Here is a 22,780-nt window from a genome sequence, read left to right as displayed (position 1 = left end):
ATGCCATTATTATTATTATTTTTAGACTGTGAGCCCACTGTTGGGTAGGGACTGTCTCTATATGTTGCCAACTTGGACTTCCCAAGTGCTTAGTCTGGTGCTCTGCACACAGTTAGCGCTCAATAAATACGATTGATTGATTGATTGATTGATTGAGGACAAACTTCCCATCTAAATCTCTCAAGTGGAGGCAGCCAGGGAAGCTTTTTCTTATTAGCCAAAGGACACATTGCTTCTCTCCGTTTTTAGGGCCGTTTCCTCCTCACTTCACTTCCCCATCGATTTTCGTTCGTTCGCGCAATCATATTGATTGAGCGCTTGGGAAGTCCAAGTCGGCAACGTATAGAAGCAGCGTGGCTCAGTGGAAAGAGCCCGGGCTTTGGAGTCAGAGGTCACGGGTTCAAATCCCGACTCCGCCAATTGTCAGCTGTGTGACTTTGGGCAAGTTTGGGCCTCAGTTACCTCATCTGTAAAATGGGGATGAAGACTGGGAGCCCCCCGTGGGACAACCTGATCACCTTGGAACCTCTTCAGTGCTTAGAACAGTGCTTTGCACATAGTAAGGGCTTAATAAATGCCATTATTATTATTATTATTATTATTTTTTAGTACACCTGGGTGTACTAAATTGTCAGCTGTGTGACTGTAGGCAAGTCGCTCAACTTCTCTGTGCCTCAGTTACTTCATCTGTACAATGGGGATGAAGACTGTGAGCCCCCCGTGGGACAACGTGATCACCTTGTAAGCTCCCCAGCGCTTAGAACAGTGCTTTGCACATAGTAAGCGCTTAATAAATGCCATTATTATTATTATTACAGTGCCTGGCACAAAGTGTTTAACAAATACCATTAAAAAAATTATATATCAGCCATGTTTCCTGCCCATAACGAGCTTACATAACGAGCTTACAAGTTGTTGCCAACTTGTACTTCCCAAGTGCTTAGTACAGTGCTCTGCACACAGTAAGCGCTCAATAAATACGATTGATTGATTACATAGTAAGCGATTAACAAATACTATTAACACAAACATACGCACACGAAATTGATTGATTACATAGTAAGCGATTAACAAATACCATTAAACACAAACATACGCACACAAAATTTCTCTCTGGAAATCACTGCTCCAAACAGATCTCTAGTAAATTGCATTTGTTCAGCCTAAGCCAAATTCATTCATTCAATCTTATTTACTGAGCGCTGCGTGCAGAGCACTGTCCTAAGCGCTCGGGAAAGTATAATAATAATAATAATAATAGTAATAATGGCATTAAGCGCTTACTATGCGCAAAGCACTGTTCTAAGCACTGGGGGGGATACAAGGTGATCAGGTTGCCCCATGTGGGGCTCACAGTCTTCATCCCCATTTTACAGATGAGGGAATGAGGCACAGAGAAGTGAAGTGACTTGCCCAAAGTCACACAGCTGACAAGTGGCGGAGCCAGGATTTGAACCCATGACCTCTGACTCCAAAGCCCCGGGCTCTTTTCCACTGAGCCACACTGCTTCTCAACAATACAACATAATACAACAATACAATAATACAACAATAAATAGTGACATCCCCTGCCCACCATGAGCTCACGGTCTAGAGTTGGGGAGACGGACGTCGATACAAATAAATAAAATGACACAACAGGACGTCAGTGCTTTGGGGCTAGAAGGGAGGGGGAGAGGAGGAAAAATGGGGCTCAGTCTGGGAAGGCCTCTTGGAGGAGACGGGCCTTCAAAAAGGACTTTGAAGTGGGGGAGAGTAAATTAAATCAATCAATCAATCAATCGTACTTATTGAGCGCTTACTATGTGCAGAGCACTGTACTAAGCGCTCGGGAAGTCCAAATTGGCAACATCTAGAGACAGTCCCTACCCAACAGTGGGCTCACAGTCTAAAAGGGGGAGACAGAGAACGAAACCAAACATACTAACAAAATAAAATAAATAGAATAGATATGTACAAGTAAAATAGAGTAATAAATATGTACAAACATATATACATATATACATTTTAAATTAAATGTAAAATCTGGTGCCAAACCTCCGTCCACAGTTGCCGGTGAACCCGAAGGACTGGGGAGTTCGTCTCCATTGGGTGGAGCGGGGTCACTGCTTGGGGCTTCACACGTTTGTGCCATGGTTTCTTCGGTTTTACCGCTGGGGGAAAAAGGAAAAGGAAAAACAAAACAAAAAAAACAAGATAAAAAGCTTGTAACCTCACCTGACAGAACTTCAATTAAAAAAAAAAAACCCAAAACATTCCCACAGATGGATTTGAGCCCCACTTCATTCAGTCAATCGTATTTATTGAGTGGCTACCGTGTGCAGAGCACTGTACTAAGCGCTTGGGAGAGTACAGAAGAACAAAAAGCGGACATTCCCTGCCCTCAACGAGCTTACAGTCTAGAGGAAAAGAGCGTCCTGCCAAAACCCGGGATCAATCCCAGACTGAGCCCCTTCCTTCCTCTCCCCCTCGTCCCCCTCTCCATCCCCCCCATCTTACCTCCTTCCCTTCCCCACAGCACCTGTATAGATGTCTGTACATATTTATTACTCTATTTATGTATTTATTTATTTTACTTGTACATATCTATTCTATTTATTTTATTTTGTCAGTATGATTGGTTTTGTTCTCTGTCTCCCCCTTTTAGCCTGTGAGCCCACTGTTGGGTAGGGACCGTCTCTATATGTTGCCAACTTGGACTTCCCAAGCGCTTAGTCCAGTGCTCTGCACACAGTAAGCGCTCAATAAATACGATTGATGATGATCAATCGTATTTATTGAGCGCTTACTGTGTGCAGAGCACTGGACTAAGCGCTTGGGATCGAACCAGGGACCTTTAGATCTTCGGTCTACCACTCTCCCAACTCCGCTACCACTTCCAACGTCCCTTCTTTTGAATTCTCTTGGGGATTTCAATTTAGATGGACCTTTCAGCGGCAGCTCGGACTCGGTGAGCGCTGAATAAATATGACTGAATGAACGAAGACGACCGAGATTTTTGCCCTCCTCCTCCTCCGAAGGATTAATTTTTCCAGGAAGCGGAGCGACTAGGAGGAAGGTTCTTACTCATCTGTCTTCAAAGGACTCCAGGCGAAGGCTTTTTGACCCCGGGCATCGGGGCCCAGCGCGGTTTTGGGTGTGATGCTGTAGATTTTGAGACCGTCTATGGGCCAAAACCTGAAATCTTTCGGCGCGAAAGAAATCCTCTCTCTGTCTTTCGGGGGGCCGCTCCTCTCGGGTTCATCGTTCTTCTCGAGATCAAGTTCTCGGGCCGCTGGGTTTTGGGAGGTCGCGGTGGGGTCTTCAGGGGGGTCCGCGGACACGGCTCTGCATTCTTGGGGCTAGAAGAAGAAGGAGCAGAAGACACGGAGTCCCTCCTCCGCAATCTTTATCATCATCATCATCATCATCAATCGTATTTATTGAGCGCTTACTATGTGCAGAGCACTGGACTAAGCGCTTGGGAAGTACAAATTATCTTTATGGTTACGGACAACCAGGATGGAGGGGAAAGAGGGGAGGAGAAGCAGCATTTCCCCCTTCTAGACCGCGAGCCCGCCGTTGGGTATGGACCGTCTCTATATGTTGCCAACTTGTACTTCCCAAGCGCTTAGTACAGTGCTCTGCATACAGTAAGCGCTCAATAAATACGACTGATTGATTGATTAGTGGATCGAGCCCAGGCTTGGGTTCTAATCCCGCCCCTGCCGCTTTTCAGCTGCGCAACCTTAGGCAGGGTCGCTCCATTTCTCTGGGCCTCAGTTACCTCGTGGGTAAAATGGGGATTAATAATAATAATAGTGATGGTATTTGTTAAGCGCTTACTATGTGCCAAGAGCTGGGGGGTTACAAGGTGATCAGGTTGTCCCACGTGGGGCTCACAGTCTTCATCCCCATTTTACAGATGAGGTAACCGAGGCACAGAGAAGTTAAGTGACTTGCCCAAAGTCACACAGCCAAAGACTGGTCATCATGTGTCTATCCTAGCACTTAGTGCAGTGCTTGGCACATAATAATAATAATAATAGTAATAATAATAATAATAAAATTGTGGCACTTGTTAAACACTTACTATGTGCCAGGCACTGTATTGAGCGCTGGGGTAGAGACATGCAAATCGAGTTGGACACAATCCCTGTCTCACATGGAGCTCACAATCTTACTCCCCATTTTACAGATGAGGTAACTGAGGCCCAGTGAAGTGACAGTGACATAATAATAATAATAATAATAATAATTGTGGCACTTGTTAAACACTTACTATGTGCCAGAACTGTATTGAGCGCTGGGGTAGGGACATGCGAATTGGGTTGGACACAATCCCTGTCTCACATGGAGCTCACAATCTTACTCCCCATTTTACAGATGAGGGAACTGAGGCCCAGTGAAGTGACAGTGACATAATAACAATAATAATAATAATAATAATAATAATAATAATTGTGGCACTTGTTAAACACTTACTATATGCCAGGCACTGTACTGAGCACTGGGGTAGAGACATGCGAATAGAGTTGGACACAATCCCTGTCTCACATGGAGCTCACAATCTTACTCCCCATTTTACAGACGAGGTAACTGAGGCCCAGTGAAGTGACTTGCCCAAGGTCACACAGTCGACAGCTTTCGGAGCAGGTTAGTGCGCTTTTCCATTAAGCCGCCCTGCCAACTTGTAGATAACATAAAAGTCCTGAAGCTTTATTATATTTAACAAAAAAAAATATTGACTATTCCGGGAAATATAAAAGCGATTTTTTTTTCAGTTTGTAGCATGAAAGTAGCTCTGAATTTCAACCGCCTAAAATAACGAACCTTTTGGTTTTGAAATCCACCCTCCCCACATACCCGTATTTTAAAAAGTACTTAGAAATGCTACGTTTTACCTCTACCGTGTCAGCTTTGACTTCGATTTGTTTCAGGGGCCCCTCTCTTCCAGTTGCCCTCCTTTGCGGCTGATTATCTGAAGGATGGAAGAAATTCCAAGTCATTACAAATACCGCCTCATTTTTGCGATTCCCAACGGACGCTACTTGTACCAACGCCCCCCCCCATCATCCAAAAAAACCCCACAATCAATCAATCGTATTTATTGAGCGCTTACTGTGTGCAGAGCACTGGACTACAAACCCAAATATCTTATAGAAAGGAGAATAAGTGAATGATGAAAAAAGGACCGTGCGATGGAGGAGGCGGGGAACGGGACAAATGAGAGATATTTTTCTGCGGAGACCTCCTCGAAAGTATTTAGCATTAAATCAAAGGTACTCCAGCACTTACTGTGTACACAGCATTCGTTTGATCGTATTTATTGAGCGCTCACTGTGTGCGGAGCACTCTTCTGAGGGCTAACACTGTATTAAACGCTTGGGAGGATACGCTACAGTGGGTAGACGCCCGCTCAGAGAAGCAGCGTGGCTCAGTGGAAAGAGCCCGGGCTTGGGAGTCAGAGGTCGTGGGTTCGGATCCCGGCGCCTCCCCTTGTCAGCTGGGTGACTTTGTGACTTCTCTGGGCCTCGGTTCCCTCATCTGGAAAATGGGGATGAAGACTGTGAACCCCACCTGGGACCACCTAATAACCCCAGTGCTTGGCCCATAGTAAGCGCTTAGTAAATACCATCATTACTATCATTATTATCATGAGAAGCTGACCATCTAATAGCAATGATGTTTTGTACAGTGCTCTGCACGCAGTAAGCGCTCAATAAATACGATTGATGATGATGATGTTTTATTTCTTTGAAGACCTCCTCTTCTACCCAGGGACTTCCTATATCCCCCATCTTACCTCCTTCCCTTCCCCACAGCACCTGTATATATGTTTGTACAGATTTATTACTCTATTTATTTTACTTGTACATATCTATTCTATTTATTTTATCTTGTTAGTATGTTTGGTTTCGTTCTCCGTCTCCCCCTTTTAGACTGTGAGCCCGCTGTTGGGTAGGGACCGTCTCTAGATGTTGCCAACTTGGACTTCCCAAGCGCTTAGTCCAGTGCTCTGCACACAGTAAGCACTCAATAAATATGATTGATGATGATGATGATGATGATTTTAGTCCTGTCCACTCACCAGTGGCGGTGTTGATTTTCCTCGGAGGAGCCAGGCCGGCTGCTTTGGAGATCTGTTTCGAGGCGGCCGTGGCTGACCTGGTCAGTCTTCCGTTGGCCGCTGCGGGGATTTCTTTTGCAGCCGCTGTCGAGAGGAAGTTGCATTTCAAGAATTAGCGCAGAAATAAATCTCTTCAGCCGTTTAAACAGGTGGAAACTCCAGACTCACGTCCTACCTCTCAAATCCTCTCTCCTCAATTCCGACAGATGATTCCTCTACCCCCATTCAAAGCCTCTACCCCCATTCAAAGCCTTACGGAAGGCCCATCTCCTCCAGGACGCCTTCATTCATTCATTCAATCGTATTTAATGAGCGCTTACTGTGTGCAGAGCACTGTACTAAGCGCTTGCCCTAAGCCCCCCCTCTCCTCCCACTCCCTTTTGCGTTGTCCCGACTAGACTGTCTAGACTGTGAGCCCACTGTTGGGTAGGGACTGTCTCTATATGTTGCCAACTTGTACTTCCCAAGCGCTTAGTACAGTGCTCTGCACACAGTAAGCGCTCAATAAATACGATTGATTGACTGGCTCCCTTTCTTCATCCCTCCTCCCAGCCCCACACTGCTTACGTCCACATCCGTCCTTACTTTCTATTCGTGTCCGTCTCCCCCTCCTCTAGACTGTAAGCTCGTTGTGGGCAGGGACTGTGTCTGTTCATTCATCCATCCATTCATTCATTCATTCATACAATCGTATATATTGAGCGCTTCCTGTGTGCACAGCACTGTACTAAGCGCTTGGGAAGTACAAGTTGGCAACATCTAGAAACGGTCCCTACCCACCAGCAGGCTCACAGTCTAGAAGGGGGAGACAGATGACAAAACAAAACATATTAACAAAATAAAATAAATAGAATAGTAAATATGTCTGTTCATTCATTCAATCGTATTTATTGAGTGCTTACTGTGTGCCGAGCATGGTACTAAGCGCTTGGGAAGTACCAGTCGGCAACATATAGAGATGGTCCCTACCCAACAGTGGGCTCACAGTCTAGAAGGGGGAGACAGATGACAAAACAAAACATATTAAATAAAATAAATAGAATAGTAAATATGTCTGTTCATTCATTCACTCAATTGTATTTATTGAGCACTTCCTGTGTGCAGAGCACTGTACTAAGAGCTTGGAAAGTCCAAGTCGGCAACATATAGAGACGGTCCCTACCCAACAGCGGGCTCACAGTCTAGAAGGGGGAGACAGACAACAAAACATATTAACAAAATAAAATAGGATAGTAAATAGGTCTGTTCATTCAATCACTCATTCGTTCAATCGTATTTATTGAGCGCTTACTGTGCGCAGAGCACTATACTAAGGGCTTGGGAAGTCCAAGTTGGCAGCATCTAGAGACGGTCCCTACCCAACAGCGGGCTCACAGTCTAGAAGGGGGAGACAGAGAACAAAACAAAACATATGAACAAAATAAAATAAACAGAATAGTCAATATGTCTGTCAATTGTTGACTTGTCCTCCCCCAAGCGCTTAGTACAGTGCTCTGCACACAGTAAGCGCTCAACAAACTTTTAGACTGTGAGCCCACTGTTGGGTAGGGACTGTCTCTAGGTGTTGCCGACTTGGACTTCCCAAGCGCTTAGTCCAGTGCTCTGCACATAGTAAGCGCTCAATAAATACGATTGACGATGATGATGACTGAATGAAAGTCTTGCCTTACCGGGTCTCGCTTTGCCGACGACTCTGTTCTCGGATGTTGGCCTTGGAATAGCTTGGACTACGCTTGCACCGGGCGCTTTTCTGACAGGATCAACATAAATCTATCAAGAGAAGGTTAGGCGGTGAGAGAATTGTCCATCCACATGGACACGAAAAGCAGTGTGGCTTAGTGGGGAGAGCATTGGCCTGGGAGCCGGAAGGACCTAGGTTATTATTATTATTATTATAGTTAATATAATAATATCATATATTATAATATAATAACAATATAATACTATAACAATAATATAATAATATATTATAATAACAGTACTGTAATTATTCTAATAATAATACTATAATATTAATATAATATAATAATACAACAATATTATTAATAATAATAATAATTACGGTACTTCTTAAGCGCTTACGATGCACCAAGCATCTTTCTAGGCACTGGGGTAGATACAAAATTAATCAGGTTGGACACAGACTCTGCCCCACCTGGGACTCACATTCTTAATCCCCATTTTCCAGGTGAGGTAACAGCTTTCCGTTCTAGACTGTGAGCCCACTGTTGGGTAGGGACCGTCTCTATATGTTGCCAACTTGGACTTCCCAAGCGCTCAGTACAGTGCTCTGCACACAGTCAGCGCTCAATAAATACGATTGATTGATTCCCTGCCCAAAATGAGTTTACAGCCTAGACTGGGGAAGACGGCCGTTGATACAAATGACAGATAAATATAAAAATAAAAATAATAATGATGGCATTTATTAAGCACTTACTATGTGCCAAGCACTGTTTTAAGAGCTGGGGAGGTTACAAGGTGATCAGGTTGTCCCACTGGGGGCTTACAGTCTTCATCCCCATTTTACAGAGGAGGTCACCGAGGCAGAGTGAAGTGAAGTGACTTGCCCAAAGTCACCCAGCTGACAAGTGGCGGAGCCGGGATTCGAACCCATGACCTCTGACTCCAAAGCCCGGGCTCTTTCCACTGAGCCGTGCTGCTTCTCATAATAATAATGATGGCATTTATTAAGTGCTTACTAGGTGCAAAGCACTGTTCTAAGCGCTGGGGAGGTTACAAGGTGATCAGGTTGTCCCACGGAGGGCTCACAGTCTTAATCCCCATTTTACAGCTGAGGTTACTGAGGCCCAGAGAAGTGAAGTGACTTGTCCAAAGTCACATATCTGACAAGTGGTGGAGCCGGGATTTGAACCCATGACTTTCGACTCCAAAGCCCGGGCTCTTTCCACTGAGCCACGCTGAGATTCATTCATTCATTCAATCGCATTTATTGAGTGCTCACTGTGTGCAGAGAACTGTACTAAGTGCTTGGGAAGTACAAGTTGGATAATCAGCTTGGTTAATCAATCAATCAATCGTATTTATTGAGTGCTTACTGTGTGCAGAGCACTGGACTAAGCGCTTGGGAAGTCCAAGTTGGCAACATCTAGAGACGGCCCCTACCCAACAGTGGGCTCACAGTCTAAAAGGGGGAGACGGAGAACAAAACCAAACATACTAACAAAATTAAATAGAATAGATATGTACAAGTAAAATAAATAAATAGAGTAATAAATATGTACAAACATATATACAGGTATATATGTATATATATTGGTCCCAGTTCCTGTCCCTTATGGCGTTCACGGTTTTCACCTCCACTTTTACAGGTGAGGTAACCGAGGCCCAGAGAAGTGAAGCGACTTGCCCCAGGTCACACAGCCGACAGGCGGCAGAGGCGGGACTCGAACCCACGTCTTTCTGAATCCCCGCGTCACGGCCTTTCCGCTAGGCCTCGCGGTTTCTCGTATAGAAGAGATACCTTATTCTGTTCCGCTTGGTCCTTCGTCTTGGATCTGGTCAGCCTCACTGAAGTAGGAGCCACCTGCAAAGACACCAAAAGGGATTGAAAAAGCAGCACGGAAAGAGCCCGAGCTTTGGAGTCCGAGGTCATGGGTTCAAATCCCGGCTCCGCCGCTCGTCAGCTGGGTGACTTTGGGCCCGTCGCTTCACTGGGCCTCAGTTCCCTCATCTGTCAAATGGGGATGAAGACTGTGAGCCCCACGTGGGACAACCTGATCACCTTGTATCCCCCCCCAACGCTTAGAACAGTGCTTTGCACATAGTAAGCGCTTAACAAATGCCATTATTATTATTTCCCAAGTGCTTAGTACAGTGCTCTGCACACCGTAAGCGCTCAATAAATCCGATTGAATGAATGAATGCAGAGTGTGAGCCCCATGTGGGACAGGGACTGTCTCCAACCCGATTACTTGAGAACAGTGTCCAAACAGTGTCTTCTAGACTGTGATCCCACTGTTGGGTAGGGGCCGTCTCTGTATGTTGCCAACGTGTACTTCCCAAGCGCTTAGTCCAGTGCTCTGCACACCGTAAGCGCTCAATAAATCCGATTGAATGAATGAATGCAGAGTGTGAGTCCTATTTATTTATTTATTTTACTTGTACATATCTATTCTATTTATTTTATTTTGTTATTATGTTTGGTTTTGTTCTCTGTCTCCCCCTTTTAGCCTGTGAGCCCACTGTTGGGTAGGGACTGTCTCTATATGTTGCCAATTTGTACTTCCCAAGCGCTTAGTACAGTGCTCTGCACATAGTAAGCGCTCAATAAATACGATTGATGATGACGTGGGACAGGGACTGTTTCCAACCCGATTACTTGAGAACAGTGTCCGAACAGTGTCTCTTCTAGACTGTGATCCCACTGTTGGGTAGGGGCCGTCTCTGCATGTTGCCAACGTGTACTTCCCAAGCGCTTAGTACAGTGCTCTGCACACCGTAAGCGCTCAATAAATCCGACTGAATGAATTAATGCAGAGTGGGAGCCCCACGTGGGACAGGGACTGTCTCCAACCCGATTACTTGAGAACAGTGTCCGAACAGTGTCTCTTCTAGACTGTGATCCCACTGTTGGGTAGGGACCGTCTCTATATGTTGCCAACGTGTACTTCCCAAGCGCTTAGTACAGTGCTCTGCAACCGTAAGTGCTCAATAAATGCGACTGAATGAATGGACAGTGCCTGGCACATAGTAAGCGCTTAATACCGTAATTATTTCTTATTATTAGGCCCCGCTGCTTCTCCTGTCGCAGCGCAGAGCACCGGAGCCGTTCCCATTCGGTCAAAGTTGATCATTTACCGGCTTCTTGGGCTCAGTTTTCCCTGTGCTCTTCAGGGGGATGGACGCGAGGAAAGCCGGGGCCCCGGGCCTGAAACGCCCCACTTTAAAGACATCCCGTTTCGCCTTCTCCCGCTGCTCTTTGAGCTTCTGCAGTTGCTTCTCTTCCTTGTACCGCCGGAGCAGTTCTTTCCGCTGATCCACGGACTCTTCTGATGTCGCCGGAGGAAGCGATAAAGGGAAAAAATAAAAAATAAAAATAAGAGGGGCATTCATTCATTCAATCGTATTTATTGAGCGCTTACTGTGTGCAGAGCACTGGACTAAGCGTTTGGGAAGTACAAGTTGGCAACATCTAGAGACGGTCCCTACCCAAGGCATCACCAGTCTTGAAACATTTGAATGCAAGCGAGATCTTGAAATATTTGAAACCCATTCATTCATTCATTCAATCGTATTTATTGAGCGCTTACTGTGTGCAGAGCCCTGGACTAAGCGCTTGGGAAGTCCAGGTTGGCAACATCTAGAGGCGGTCCCTACCCAACAGCGGGCTCACAGTCTAAAAGGGGGAGACAGACGATAAAACAAAACATATTAACAAAATAAAATACACAGAATAAATATGTACAAATAAAATAAATAAACCCAGGGAGAACTTGATGCGAAGAGAACCAGAAACTAGAGCTCTCTTAGGAAACTTGACATTTGTTCACATGTTTTGTTTTGTTGTCTGTCTCCCCCTTCTAGACTGTGAGCCTGTTGTTGGGTAGGGACCGTCGCTACATGTTTCCAGCTTGGACTTCCCAAGCGTTTAGTCCAGTGCTCTGCACACAGTAAGCGCTCAATACGACTGAATGAATTAAACAAAAAGGCCTCTTAAATTGTTAGAAAAGAGCGGAAATCTAGCGCAGCTGTTGTATTTGCCATCTTATTATCAAGACGGTTTGTTGTCCGTCTCCCCCTTCTAGACTGTGAGCCCGTTGTTCGGTAAGGACCGTCTCTATATGTTTCCAACTTGGACTTCCCAAGCGCTTAGTCCAGTGCTCTGCACACAGTAAGCGCTCAATAAATACGACTGAATGAAACAAAAAGGCCCCTTAAATTGTTAGAAAAGAGCGGAAATCTAGCGCAGCTGTTTTATTTGCCATCTTATTATCAAGAGGGTTTGTTGTCCGTCTCCCCCTTCTAGATTGTGAGCCCGTTGTTCGGTAAGGACCGTCTCTATATGTTTCCAACTTGGACTTCCCAAGCGCTTAGTCCAGTGCTCTGCACACAGTAAGCGCTCAATAAATACGTTTGAATGAATGAAACAAAAAGGCCTCTTAAGTTGTTAGAAAAGAGCGGAAATCTAGTGCAGCTGTTGTATTTGCCATCTTATTACCAAGAGGGTTTGCCCACTTTGGAAAAAATACTGAAAAGAGATTGGTGGGCGGGGGAAAAATGGACTTATTTGGTGATTATAAGAGAAGAAGAGGAATATGAATAAAACAAGATTCTCTCTGTTGGAGCCTTTGAGACCTTCTCTGCCAGGGCTTCTTGTTTCTTGTTTCAGCGCTTAGAACAGTGCTTTGCACATAGTAAGCGCTTAATAAATGCCATCATTATTATTATTATTCAACTCTTTACGTCTAAAATGTAAGCTCCTTGTGAGGAGGGAATGTGTCCGTTTCTTGTTCCATTGTCCTCTCCCAAGCGCTTAGCGCAGTGCCACAGCAAGCGCTCAGTAAATACACCGATTGAACGGGAGGGCTAGCTATGGCTTCCCAAATAACCACCGGGTAGCCCACCTCAAAGCAAGAGGCATGCCTAAATTAAACCTTCACCCTAGCTTCAACTTCCTTATCCTAGATGATCCCTAAGACACGGAGGAATAGGAGAGGGATTTTTCCAGTTTCACCCCCATTTAACCCGATTTCTACCCCCACCGCGTTTTTTCAGCTAGGGTTAAACTCCAAAAATTGTTGTGTTAGGGTTTTTAAGTGTCTTTTCACCGTCATCCATTCAATCGTATTTCTTGAGCGCTTACTGCGTGCAGAGCACTGGACTAAGCGCTCGGAAAGTCCAAGTCGGCAACAGAGACGGTCCCTACCCGACAACGGGCTCACAGTCTAACAAGTCAAAATCTTTTCACTATCAAAAAAGACTAGCCGACTTACAAATCCAGCCCGATTCTGCCACTACCAGAAAAGTGCTTTAAAAAAAAAAGGAGAAACACAGAACTACGCTGTTGGCAATAGAATGAACGTGTATTTTCATTCATTCGTATTTATCGAGCGCTTACTGTGTGCAAAGCACTGTACTAAGCGCTTGGGAGACGCGTTCCCTGCCCAGTTTGAGTCGCGATACTGGAAACGTTTGGACTTTATAAAAAATGTGCCCGTGTTTTGTGGGGGTTTTTTTTCTTTCCCGCCCTCCAGGAGAAATTTTCCTACACTTAACTCGATAAAAAGTCAGGTATTCCTCTTGCTGATTTGCCCCATGGTCAGTTTTGGCCTATCTCTTCCCTCCCAATCCCTCTCGTTCCACTCGACCCATCCCCAAAACTGATACCCAAATATAAGGAAAATAAAAAGGTTAAATTTTACTGTAGTTGATGACATTTTCTTATGAGAGATGTCACCTAGCGACCCTACAAAAGGGTAGATACATACATGATTTGGGGTGCTACATCCTAACTCTAGGGAAATGCAGAGTGATGCTTCGTGTTTTTGCAGCTGTAATAATCATGGGAATAATGGTATTTGTTAAGCGGTTATTATGTGCCGGGCACTGTACTAAGCGCCGGGGTGGTTACAAGCAAATCAGTTTGGACTCAGTTCCTGTCCCACATGGGGTTCACAGTCTCAATCCCCATTTTTCAGATGACGGAACTGAGGCACAGAGAAGTGAAGTGACTCGCGCAAGGTGACACAACAGGCAATAATAATAATAATACTGATGGCTTTTGTTAAGCGCTTACTATGTGCAAAGCACTGTTCTAAGCGCCGGGGAGGCTACAAGGTGATCAGGTTGTCCCACAGGGGGCTCACAGTCTTAATCCCCATTTTACAGATGAGGTAACTGAGGCCCTGAGAAGTGAAGTGACTCGCGCAAGGTGATACAACAGACAATAATGATAATGATGGTATTTGTTAAGCGCTTACTATGTGCCAAGCACTGTTCTAAGTGCTAGGGAGGCTATAAGGTGATCAGGTTGTCCCTTGTGAGGCTCAGTCTTAATCCCCATTTTCCAGATGAGGTAACTGAGGCCCAGAGAAGTGAAGTGACTCGCGCAAGGTGACACAACAGACAATAATAATAACGATGGCATTTGTTAAGCGCTTACTATGTGCAAAGCACTGTTCTAAGTGCCAGGGAGGTTATAAGGTGATCAGGTTGTCCCTCATGGGGCTCAGTCTTAATCCCCATTTTCCAGATGAGGGAACTGAGGCACAGAGAAGTAAAGTCATACAGCTGACAAGTGGCAGAGCCGGAATTTGAACCCATGACCTCTGACTCCCAAGCCCTTGCTCTTTCCACTGAGCCAAGCTGCTTCTCGTGGCGGACCCGGGATTAGAACCCACGACCCTTGGACTTTCGGGCCCGTGCGCTATCCGCTACGCCATGCTGCTTCTCAATTATTAAATATACACCCGGTGGCCTCAACATCCTTGGCAAGTTTAAAGCAATAAATTTGCTTTATTTAAAAGCAAGACCCTGAAAACAGCCTCTCCTAATTCTCTTTTTCTTGAAAGCGTTTTCTTGAAAGCATTTTCTGCTAGGGGACGATCACTCTTTTAGATCAAACATCCTGAGACTCTCAAGAGAGAAGCAGCGTGGCTCTGTGGAAAAGAGCCCGGGCTTGGGAGTCAGAGGTCGTGGGTTCAAATCCCAGCTCCGCCAATTGTCAGCTGGGTGACTTTGGGCGAGCCACTTCACTTCTCTGGGCCTCAGTTCCCTCATCTGGAAAATGGGGGTGAAGACTGTGAGCCCCCCGGTGGGACAACCTGATCACCTTGTAACCTCCCCAGCGCTTAAAACGGTGCTTTGCGCATAGTAAGCGCTTAATAAATGCCATCATCATGATGATTATTATTAAGAGAACTGCCATTCGACAACAATTTCTACTCACTCGACTTAACGCCCTTCCCCGGTAAGATGGACTCATTCGTCTCATCCAGCGGAGAGAGGGCCCTCCCTTCCGAGATGGGGATATTGGCGTCTTTTAAGCTAAACTGTCTACTTCTTTCAAATTCCTTGTGTCTGTTCTCCTTCTGAGACATTGATTTCCGACGGGCAGCTTTCGTTCTGATCATTTCCGTGCTCGTGTCCTTTCGGTATCGATCGGCAAACCGGGTTGAAGCCATCCTACAGGGAAGATATTGAAGTGATAATAACAGTTCTTAGGGCATCTATTACTTACTCCGTGCTAAATGCTGGGGTAGAAGCATTTCTCCCTCCCTCCCCATCCCCTCCTCAGGGACCCCTCCCTCCGAATCCCTTCCTCCCTCCTCCTCAGGGAGCCCCCTCTCTCCAAACCCCTCCCTCCCCAGAGAACCCCCAAACCCCTTCCTCCCCAGAGAACCCCCTCTCTCCAAACCCCTCCCTCCCCAGAGACCCCCTCTCTCCATACCCTTCCCTTCCCAGAGACCCCCTCTCTCCAGACCCTTCCCTCCCCAGAGACCCCCTCTCTCCAGACCCTTCCCTCCCCAGAGACCCCCTCTCTCCAGACCCTTCCCTCCCCAGAGACCCCCTCTCTCCAGACCCTTCCCCCCCAGAGACCCCCCCAAGCCCCTTCCTCCCCAGAGACCCCCTTTCCAAACCCTTCCCTCCCCAGAGGCCCCCCTCTCTCCAGACCCTTCCCTCCCCAGAGACCCCACCTCTCCAGACCCTTCCCTCCCCAGAGACCCCCACTCTCCAAACCCTTCCCTCCCCAGAGACCCCACCTCTCCAAACCCTTCCCTCCCCAGAGACCCCCCTCTCCAGACCCTTCCCTCCCCAGAGACCCCCCTCGCCAGACCCTTCCCTCCCCAGAGACCCCCTCTCGCCAGCCCCTTCCGTCCCCAGAGACCCCCTCTCTCCAGACCCTTCCCTCCCCAGAGACGCCCCCTCTCTCCAAACCCCTCCCTCCCCAGAGACCCCCCCTCTCCAAACCCCTCCCTCCCCAGAGACCCACCTCTCTCCAAACGTTTCCCTCCCCAGAGACCCCACCTCTCCAAACCCTTCCCTCCCCAGAGGCCCCCCCCGTTCCAAACCCTTCCCACCGCAGAGGCCCCCCCAACCCTTCCCACCTCAGAGGCCCCCCCTCTCCAAACCCCTCCCTCCCTAGAGACCCCCCTCCAAACCCCTCCCCACAGAGAACCCCCCAAACCCCTCCCTCCCCAGAGACCCCCCCCTCTCCAAACCCTTCCCTCCCCAGAGACCCCCCTCCAAACCCTTCCCTCCCCAGAGACCCCCCTCTCTCTAAACCTTCCCTCCCCAGAGACCCCCCTCTCTCTCAACCCTTCCCTCCCCAGAGACCCCCTCCCTCCAAACCCCTCCCTCCCCAGGGACCCCCCTCCAAACCCCTCCCTCGTCATAGGGACCCCCCCCAACAATCCCCCTCTCTCCAAACCCTTCCCTCCTTAGAGGCCCCCCTTCTCTCCAAACCCCTCCCTCCTCATAGAGACCCCCCCAACAATCCCCCTCTCTTCAAACCCCTCCCCACAGAGAACCCCCAAAACCCTCCCTCCCCAGAGACCCCCCTCTCTCCAAACCCTTCCCTCCCCAGAGGCCCCCCTCTCTCCAAACCCCTCCCCAGGGATGACCCGTTTCCTCTCCCCCCCCAACCCCTCTTCCTCCAACCCCCCAAGGCTTCCTCCCCAGGGGCTCCCCAACTCTCCCCTCCCAAGACCCCTCTATTCCCCCCATCCATCCCCGTCCCCAGGACACCTCACCCCCCCAGGACCCCCCATTCCCCCCATCCCATCCCACCCCACCCCACCCCTCCCCCCATCCCATCCCACCCCACCCCTCCCCCTCCGTACCTGCAGAGCCCCCGGGCGCGCCCCCTCCCCAAATGAAAAACCACAAAAAAAAGGGGGGGAAAAATCCCCAGCCGCGCGCGCAGCCGCCGCCACCGCCGCCCGTTTATTGGCCGGTGCCGGAATTCAAACTTCCCGCCGCCGAGCTCTGATTGGCCGGCTCCCGCTCCCCGCCTAGCCAATCGGCGCGGGGCGCTCGACGCCAAGCGGGACGCCGCGGGATCCCATTGGTCCGAAGGCGGAGGGGGCGTGGCCGTCCCGAGCCCTCCCTCTCGAGGGGCGGGGGAGGGGGCGTGGCCTGGGAAGGGGCGTCGAGGGATCCCATTGGCCCTGAGACGTAGAGGGGCGTTGCTAGAAAGGGGGGGCGGTGCGGGATTCCATTGGTCAGGAGGCGGCTAGGGGGCGTGGCCTGCGCGAGCCCTCCGTCTCGAGGGGAGGGAGATCGAGGGATCCCATTGGTCCCGAGGCGGGGAGGGGGCGTGGCCTGAAGGCGGGGGGGGGCACGCGGGATCCCATTGGTCAGGAGACCCACGGGGGCCAACCTTTCATTCATTCACTCAATCGTATTGAGCGCTTACTGTGTGCAGAGCACCGTAGTAAGCGCTTGGGAAGTACAAGTTGGCAGCATAGAGAGACGGTCCCTACCCAACAGGGGGCTCACAGTCGAGAAAGGGGAGACAGAGAACAAAACAAAACATATTAACAGAATAAAATAAATAGAATAAATAGGGACAAGTAGAATAAATAGAGTAATAAATACGTCCAAACATATATACAGGTGCTGTGGGGAAGGGATGGAGGTAAGGCGGGGGGATGGAGAGGGGGAAGAGGGGGAGAGAAAAAAGGGGGCTCAGTCTGGGAAGGCCTCCCGGAGGAGGTGAGTTCTCAGTAGGGCCTTGAAACCTGATCACTTTGTGTCTACCTCAGCGCTTAGAACAGTGCTTGGCACGGGGTAAGCGCTTAACAAATACCATCATTATTATTAGTAGTAGTAGTAAGCGCTTAGCAATTATCATCATTATTATTATTATTAGTCTTCCCAGGAGGACTCTTACTCTGTTGCTCATTCTTTTTGTCACTGTGTCCCAATCCTTGGGTGAGAAGGCATTTTAAGAACTGAGGGGCTCTGCTTATTTTTGTGTATATATGCATACCTGTATCTATGTATATATGTTTGTACATATTTATTACTCTATTGGTTTATTTTACTGGTACATATTTATTCTATTTTGTTAACATGTTCGTGAAAAGCACTGTTCTAAGTGCTTGCACATATTTACTGTTCTATTTATTTTGTTAATGATGTGCATCTACCTTTACTTCTATCTGATGACTTCTATTCTGTACATCTATTCTGATGTACAGATTTATTACTCTATTTTACTTGTAGCTCTTTACTATTCTACTTATTTGGTTAATGAGGTGCATTTAGCTTTAATTCTACTTGTTCTGACAACTTTGACGCCTGTCTCCATGTTTTGTTTTGTCGTCGGTCTCCCTCTTCTAGACCGTGAGCCCGCTGTTGGGTCGGGACCGTCTCTAGATGTTGCCAACTTGCACTTCCCAAGCGCTCAGTACAGTGCTCTGCACACAGTAAGCGCTCAATAAATACGATTGAATGAGTGAATGAATGAATGAGGCGGTGAGGGGGCGTGGCCGGCGCGAGCCCTCCGTCCCGAGGGAGGGGTGGGCGTGGCCGGGTGGAGGAGCATCGCGGGATCCCATTGGTCGGGAGGAGGATCGGGGGCGTGGCCTGATGGCGGGGCGGGATCCCATTGGTCCTGAGGCGGCGAGGGGGCGTGGCCAAGGGCAGAGCGCGTGGCGGGAAAAAGACGAGGCCGCGTGCCACGGGAGCAATGGCCGCCGGCCCCCCTGAGGGAAAGATCCTCTTCCTCCTCCTCATCCTCCCTAATGCTGCTTCTCCTTGTTGATGCCCAAGGAACGATAATAATATTCATTCCTTCAATCGTATTCATTAAGTTCCTTCTCATTAGGAAGCGCTTGGGAAGTTCATTAAGTTCCTGTCCGCCTCCTTCGCTCTTATGCTCGAGCTGCCGAACGCTGCTGGCGAAAGTCTAAACACCATGCCAACCTCGTTCACTTCAAGTTTATCCTTTCCTGCCTTAACTCAGCCCTCTCTTCTGCCAGACAAAACTATTTCTCCTCCCTTATTGACACCCATGCCCATCACCCCCGCCAGCTCTTCCGTACATTCAACTCCCTTCTCAGGCCCCCGGTTCCTCCCCCTCCTCCTTCCCTCACCCCCAACGATCTGGCCTCCTACTTCATTAACAAAATTAAATCCATCAGGTCCGACCTCCCCAAAGTCTCTTCCCCCCTTTCTCCAACCCCCCGGCTCCCAACATTCTCTGCTACTCTCCCATCCTTCCCAGTGGTATCCTCAGAGGAACTCTCCTCCCTCCTCTCAAGTGCTACTCCGGCCACCTGTGCTTCTGACCCCATTCCCTCTCATCTTATGAAATCTCTCGCTCCATCCCTTCTCCCCTCCTTAACTTCCATCTTCAACCGCTCACTCTCCACTGGTTCCTTCCCCTCTGCCTTCAAACATGCCCATGTCTCTCCCATCCTAAAAAAAACCCTCTCTTGACCCCACCTCACCTTCTAGTTATCGTCCCATATCCCTCCTACCATTCCTTTCCAAACTCCTTGAACGAGTTGTCTACACGCGCTGCCTAGAATTCCTCAACAACAACTCTCTCCTCGACCCCCTCCAGTCTGGCTTCCGTCCCCTTCATTCCACGGAAACTGCGCTCTCAAAGGTCACCAATGACCTCCTGCTTGCCAAATCCAACGGCTCATACTCTGTCCTAATCCTCCTCGACCTCTCAGCTGCCTTTGACACTGTGGACCACCCCCTTCTCCTCAACACGTTATCTGACCTTGGCTTCACAGGACTCCGTCCTCTCCTGGTTCTCCTCTTATCTCTCCGGTCGTTCTTTCTCAGTCTCTTTTGCAGGCTCCTCCTCCCCCTCCCATCCTCTTACTGTGGGAGTTCCCCAAGGTTCAGTGCTTGGTCCCCTTCTGTTCTCAATCTACACTCACTCCCTTGGTGACCTCATTCGCTCCCACGGCTTCAACTATCACCTCTACGCTGATGACACCCAGATCTACATCTCTGCCCCTGCTCTCTCCCCCTCCCTCCAGGCTCGCATCTCCTCCTGCCTTCAGGACATCTCCATCTGGATGTCCGCCCGCCACCTAAAGCTCAACATGTCGAAGACTGAGCTCCTTGTCTTCCCTCCCAAACCTTGTCCTCTCCCTGACTTTCCCATCTCTGTTGACGGCACTACCATCCTTCCCGTCTCACAAGCCCGCAACCTTGGTGTCATCCTCGACTCCGCTCTCTCATTCACCCCTCACATCCAAGCCGTCACCAAAACCTGCCGGTCTCAGCTCCGCAACATTGCCAAGATCCGCCCCTTCCTCTCCATCCAAACCGCTACCCTGCTAATTCAAGCTCTCATCCTATCCCGTCTGGACTACTGCACTAGCCTTCTCTCTGATCTCCCATCCTCGTGTCTCTCTCCACTTCAATCCATACTTCATGCTGCTGCCCGGATTATCTTTGTCCAGAAACGCTCTGGACATATCACTCCCCTCCTCAAAAACCTCCAATGGCTACCGATCAATCTGCGCATCAGGCAGAAACTCCTCACCCTGGGCTTCAAGGCTCTCCATCACCTCGCCCCCTCCTACCTCACCTCCCTTCTCTCCTTCTACTGCCCAGCCCGCACCCTCCGCTCCTCCACCACTAATCTCCTCACTGTACCTCGCTCTCGCCTGTCCCGCCATCGACCCCCGGCCCACGTCATCCCCCGGGCCTGGAATGCCCTCCCTCTGCCCATCCGCCAAGCTAGCTCTCTTCCTCCCTTCAAGGCCCTCCTGAGAGCTCACCTCCTCCAGGAGGCCTTCCCAGATTGAGCCCCTTCTTTCCTCTCCCCCTCGTCCCCCTCTCCATCCCCCCGCCTTACCGCCTTCCCCTCCCCACAGCACCTGTATATATGTATATATGGTTGTACATATTTATTACTCTGTTTATTTATTTATTTATTTATTTTACTTGTACATTTCTATCCTACTTATTTTATTTTGTTGGTATGTTTGGTTCTGTTCTCTGTCTCCCCCTTTTAGACTGTGAGCCCACTATCGGGTAGGGACTGTCTCTATGTGATGCCAATTTGTACTTCCCAAGCGCTTAGTACAGTGCTCTGCACATAGTAAGCGCTCAATAAATACGATTGATTGATTGATTGATTCTCATCCCGGCTGTGCCACTTGTCAGCTGGGTGACTTTGGGCAAGTCACTTCATCTGTGAAATGGGGATGAAGACTGGGAGCCCCATGTGGGACAACCTGATTACCTTAATGATGGCATTTATTAAGCGCTTACTATGTTTAAAGTGCTGTTCTAAGCGCTGGGGAGGTTACAGGGTGATCAGGTTGTCCCACGGGGGGCTCACAGTCTTCATAACTTCTCTGTGCCTCAGTTCCCTCATCTGTAAAATGGGATATTCATTCATTCAATCGTATTTATTGAGCGCTTACTGTGTGCAGAGCACTGTACTTAGCGCTTGGGAAGTCCAAGTTGGCAACATATAGAGACGGTCCCTACCGAACAGCGGGCTCACAGTCTAGAAGATTAAGTCTAGGGATTAAGACTGTGGGCCCCATGTGGGGCAACCTGATCAATCAATCAATCGTATTTATTGAGCGCTTAATGTGTGCAGAGCACTGGACTAAGCGCTTGGGAAGTCCAAGTTGGCAACATATAGAGACGGTCCCTACCCAACAGCGGGCTCACAGTCTAGAAGATTAAGTCTAGGGATTAAGACTGTGAGCCCCATGTGGGACAACCTGATCACCTTGTATCCCCCCAGCGCTTAGAACAGTGCTTTACACATAGTAAGCGCTTAACAAATGCCATTATTATTATTATTATTCATCCCCATTTTCCAGATGAGGGAACTGAGGCCCAGAGAAGTGAAGTGACTTGCCTAATGTCACCCAGCTGACAGTTGGCAGAGCTGGAATTCGAACCCATGACCTCTGACTCCAAAGCCCTGGCTCTTTCCACTGAGCCACGCTGCTTCTCTACCTTGTATCTCCCTCAGTGCTTAGGACAGTGCTTTGCACATAGTAAGCGCTTAACAAATGCCATCATTATTATTATTCATCCCCATTTTCCAGATGAGGGAACTGAGGCCCAGAGAAGTGAAGTGACTTGCCCAAAGTCACACAGCTGACAATTGGCGGAGCTGGAATTCAAACCCATGACCTCTGACTCCAAAGCCCGAGCTCTTTCCACTGAGCCATGCTGCTTCTCTACCTTGTATCTTCCCCAGCGCTTAGAACAGTGCTTGGCACATAGGAAGTGCTTAAAAACCATCATCACTGATTTGTACCTCCCAAGCGCTTAGTACAGTGCCCTGCACACAGTAAGTGCTCAATAAAGAGAAGCAGCGTGGCTCGGTGGAAAGAGCCCGAGCTGTGGAGTCAGAGGTCGTGGGTTCAAATCCCGAATCCACCAATTGTCAGCTGGGTGACTTTGGGGAAGTCACTTCACTACTCTGGGCCTCAGTTCCGTCATCTGGAAAATGGGGGTGAAGATTGTGAGCCCCACGTGTGACGACCTGATTACCCTGTATCTCCCCCAGCGCTTAGAACAGTGATTGATTGGCACATAGTAAGCCCCTAACAAATACCAAAATTATTATTATTATTAATAAATACAATTGAATGAATGAATGAGCCCCACATGGAACAACCTGATGACCTTGTACCTACCCCAGCGCTTAGAACAGTGCCTGGCACATGGTAAGCGCTTAACAAATATTATTATTATGTTTAT

General features: G+C 48.4%; 1 protein-coding gene across 1 annotated transcript in view; it reads right to left on the bottom strand.

The window, feature by feature from the left end:
* DLGAP5 (DLG associated protein 5) overlaps positions 1-16,996 on the bottom strand; it is a 46,657-nt gene extending 29,661 nt beyond the window's left edge. The window contains exons 1-9 of the mRNA XM_038756580.1: positions 16,915-16,996; positions 15,021-15,256; positions 10,931-11,121; positions 9,594-9,656; positions 7,780-7,879; positions 6,071-6,193; positions 4,884-4,960; positions 3,067-3,341; positions 2,038-2,153 (exon numbers count right to left, since the gene is read on the bottom strand). Of these exons, the coding sequence (XP_038612508.1) occupies positions 2,038-2,153; positions 3,067-3,341; positions 4,884-4,960; positions 6,071-6,193; positions 7,780-7,879; positions 9,594-9,656; positions 10,931-11,121; positions 15,021-15,255 (1,180 nt within the window). The 5' untranslated portion in view covers position 15,256; positions 16,915-16,996. The remainder of the gene's footprint in view (positions 1-2,037; positions 2,154-3,066; positions 3,342-4,883; positions 4,961-6,070; positions 6,194-7,779; positions 7,880-9,593; positions 9,657-10,930; positions 11,122-15,020; positions 15,257-16,914) is intronic.
* Between the last annotated feature and the right edge of the window lie 5,784 nt (positions 16,997-22,780).

The sequence above is a fragment of the Tachyglossus aculeatus genome, chromosome 14 (assembly GCF_015852505.1).
Source record: "Tachyglossus aculeatus isolate mTacAcu1 chromosome 14, mTacAcu1.pri, whole genome shotgun sequence".
Lineage (NCBI taxonomy): Eukaryota > Metazoa > Chordata > Mammalia > Monotremata > Tachyglossidae > Tachyglossus > Tachyglossus aculeatus.
Note: the sequence above shows the minus strand (reverse complement) of the source record. Positions and strands in the feature narration are given on the sequence as shown.